The following is a 3396-nucleotide window of genomic DNA, read 5'->3' as shown; positions in this document are numbered from 1 at the left end:
CATCAAAATGGAACTTTCTGTATCTACTGCTGACAAAGTAGTTATATCTTCAGCATTTTCTGTGACATTGTCTTCAAAGCAACAAAATGTATGTGCTTACATATCATAGACTTGATTTGGTAATCAGGACAAGAACATTGAAATGTGTGAATACACAACTTACAAATAGAACATATCATTGGACAACATACATCATCATTATTTTTTTTAATTTTATAAAACTGGCTCGGTGTATATTCACTTTCAACACTCCAGTTATTAATACTATCCTGATTAATTGTAAGGTCAAGTAATGTACTTTTATTGTGTCTTTTTTTTATCTCTTGTATCCTTGTTGTTGTTTTTCCCTTAGTTAATTTAATTATTCTTTCAACTTTTTTATCGCGGGTATATCTTCTAATAGTTGTTATACTTTTATCTAACCGCCCAACTTTGCATCCGTTTAAATAGTGATATTTTATTGTTTTGTGCATAGATTCTAGATGCATATTACAATTTACACCTAGACCTTTCCGATGACAATACGCCCACAAACTAACTCTATTTCCATACATGCGATCAAAATATATACCAAAGTCTTTAGTGTCTGGATCATTCATTAGCTCCTGGTTAAATTCTTTTAAAGCATTATTGAATTCATTTTCATCACACATTGACTGAAGAACTTTTAGTGATTTATATATAGTCCCTTGTTTTTCCTTGCGTGTCGGTCCAGTTATTTTGCAAATGTTTTGTCTCCAAGCTCTATCTACATGCCATGAACATAATAAACGATGGGGAACTGAGCCCATTGTATTTTCCCAAGCCGAATAAAACGTCTCAACTATATCAATCATAAAAGTATCTGGATTAATTATACCTACTTTATCTTTTATAGTTGAAAACATAACTGTGTAGATTTTTGTGTCCTTTAAATTTGTGAACATGAAACAACATGGAAATCCAGAACCAAAATCATCAACCACTAATAATGTAACCAATTCAAAATCATAAGCATTAAGACCATGTGTACCATCAATACATACTATTTTTCCATTTCCAAATTGTTTTAACATATGCATCTGACTTGGGTCCATTAATATAATACAGAAGTCTTTTAAGTCCAATATGTTGTTTACATCTACTTCACCTATTATAATAAGTTAAAAAACTACTTTAATATTGTTTTCTTAAGTAGGGTTAATATATATAATTTTTATAATTAAAAATATATAAATACATAAATTATATAGTATGTATTAAAAATTTAAATAGTTAAATAAATTATTGTTTTATTATTCACCTTGTTTTTTGTAATATATTACTGGATTATTTTCCCCTTCTTGTTTCATCTGTTCTACCCAAATATCAACACTTGTGGCATCATTTTTGTGTAATTGACCATCCTGCATGGTGATATTGTACTTTTGTTTGATATTGTGCAAATCGGCTCGTGTAATTAGATCTTCTCTTTTTAAATTACTCCCTATATTGCCTCTAAAATCATCCAATATTCTTTCCATCGTCACCCCTTGTGATAATTTAGCCGCTATTTCATGCTTTTTTGTAATTGGTAAACTGATATGTTGAAGTTCACTTTCTTGGTGGCCATAGTGATATTTATAAAATATTACATCACAACTACTTTTATTTAAATGTTCAAATAATATTATGTGACTTGTACAGTTGATATTAATTTTTTTACTTCCTTGTGATTTTATTGATCTTTTAAAACTATCAATTTCTTTATGAACTCCTGTTCGACCACACTCATAATAACTTCTATGACCATCTTTTGACTTTTTTTTCCCCGTTTGAAGAACATATTCACATTTGTTGTTTGATTCATATTCTTTTAACCAGTTGTTAAATTCTAGATTTTAATGAATTGCATATTATTAAAAACTATTAATAACATATTTTCACTCAATAAATCACTATACATACCAGATACATTTAAAAAGTTAATAATTTCTTTTTCAATACACGTTCCATGATGATCATTTAAATGATTAATTAATAATACTTTTTTAGAAAATGTTAGATTAGGACAAGAAATGCATTTAGACAATTTTCGTTTTACTTCGTTTGTTACATCATGTTTATTTTTCAAATGTCTTGTTAGAGTAAACTTGGTAGAAAATTGACTTTTGCAAATATCACAGTTAAATTCCATTTTTTATTGTATTTAAAATAATTAAAATCAAATATTATGTTTCAACAAAAAAAAAACACAATATGAAAATGTACATCACACTGTATATCTGTCATTAACAGCAATAACTATAAATGCTGAGATGGCTTTTAATAATGTTTATTTATATCTACATTTTACCCAATTACCTATTTTAACAGTTCATAAACCAGACTTTATCAAAATTTATTACCAAAAGGCTATTTATTAAATGTCTTATTGAGTATTAACAATACAATTCACAGATATCTTAAACACAAAAATTCAATATTATCTATATACCAATATAAATGACATGATCTTAATAGTAAATACTTAATAAAGTAAACTAAATAAAGTATAGGTAACCATAATTCAAATTGTTGAGCTGTTGGATTTCATATTAAGAGGACAACACACAGGAATTTGTTGATATTTTTATAAAATCCATTGAGAAAGAAACTTGGCAGTGAGCATAACAATTAAATGACAAACTGTAAATAATAATAACACTTTAATTATTATTATTATATTATATTATTTATTCAACACGTAATACTTACAATTGCCAATTGATGTTTTTTAGAATCTTAGCAGTGAGCATAACAATTAAATGACAAACTGTAAATTATTATAGCACTTTAATTATTATTATTATATTATATTTTATTATTTATATAACACGTAATACTTACAATAATATTTCTACAATAAAATATGTTTGCAAGACGAAGTCGACTCAACCAGTTTAGAAAATTATTAACTTTTCAAATGTATCTGGTATGTATAATGAATTATTTTGTGAAGATATGCCGTTAATCATTTTTAATAGTATACAATTTATGGTAGTATACAAATATCAAAAGAAATTACGAGTGTGGTCGAAGCACAAGAAAAATGTAAAGCATGTTTAAATTTTGAATAATTTGATTCCCATGATTATATTATCATATTATAGTGATAAGATAATATATTGATAACAGCCCAACATGATTACATGATAGTGGAGAATAAATTACGCGCATGCGCAATGTGCATAAATGCATTCCTGTGTTTAGACGCTCCTGCTGTGAGCGCTTAGCACTTGTTAGTGATATCAAAAATGAAATTGATAACAAGATAAATAATTTTTTTTTTGTTCTTGTGAATGATTGTTTGATCGTTCAGTTTTACTAATTAATTTCAAATTTGCCAACATTTTTTTACTTATTCTATTAGTGTTTTTATAATGGATAATTTTAATG

At 26.6% G+C, this 3396-nt stretch overlaps 1 protein-coding gene and 1 long non-coding RNA gene across 2 annotated transcripts in view; both read right to left on the bottom strand.

The window, feature by feature from the left end:
- The window catches only part of LOC103310160, a 2664-nt gene extending 509 nt beyond the window's left edge, over window positions 1–2155 (bottom strand). The window contains exons 1-4 of the mRNA XM_008187488.1: window positions 1927–2155; window positions 1685–1852; window positions 1283–1579; window positions 540–1129 (exon numbers count right to left, since the gene is read on the bottom strand). Of these exons, the coding sequence (XP_008185710.1) occupies window positions 540–1129; window positions 1283–1579; window positions 1685–1852; window positions 1927–2155 (1284 nt within the window). The remainder of the gene's footprint in view (window positions 1–539; window positions 1130–1282; window positions 1580–1684; window positions 1853–1926) is intronic.
- Window positions 2156–2479: 324 nt separating this feature from the next.
- Window positions 2480–3159, bottom strand: LOC107884457. The gene is made up of 3 exons (XR_001679936.2): window positions 2848–3159; window positions 2716–2773; window positions 2480–2646 (listed from the first exon to the last, which is right to left on the bottom strand). It is a non-coding gene; the product is annotated as an uncharacterized LOC107884457 (long non-coding RNA).
- Window positions 3160–3396: the final 237 nt, after the last annotated feature.

The sequence above is a fragment of the Acyrthosiphon pisum genome, chromosome A2 (genome assembly GCF_005508785.2).
Source record: "Acyrthosiphon pisum isolate AL4f chromosome A2, pea_aphid_22Mar2018_4r6ur, whole genome shotgun sequence".
In the NCBI taxonomy this organism is placed as follows: Eukaryota; Metazoa; Arthropoda; class Insecta; order Hemiptera; family Aphididae; genus Acyrthosiphon; species Acyrthosiphon pisum.
This window is presented reverse-complemented; position numbering and strand designations above follow the sequence as displayed.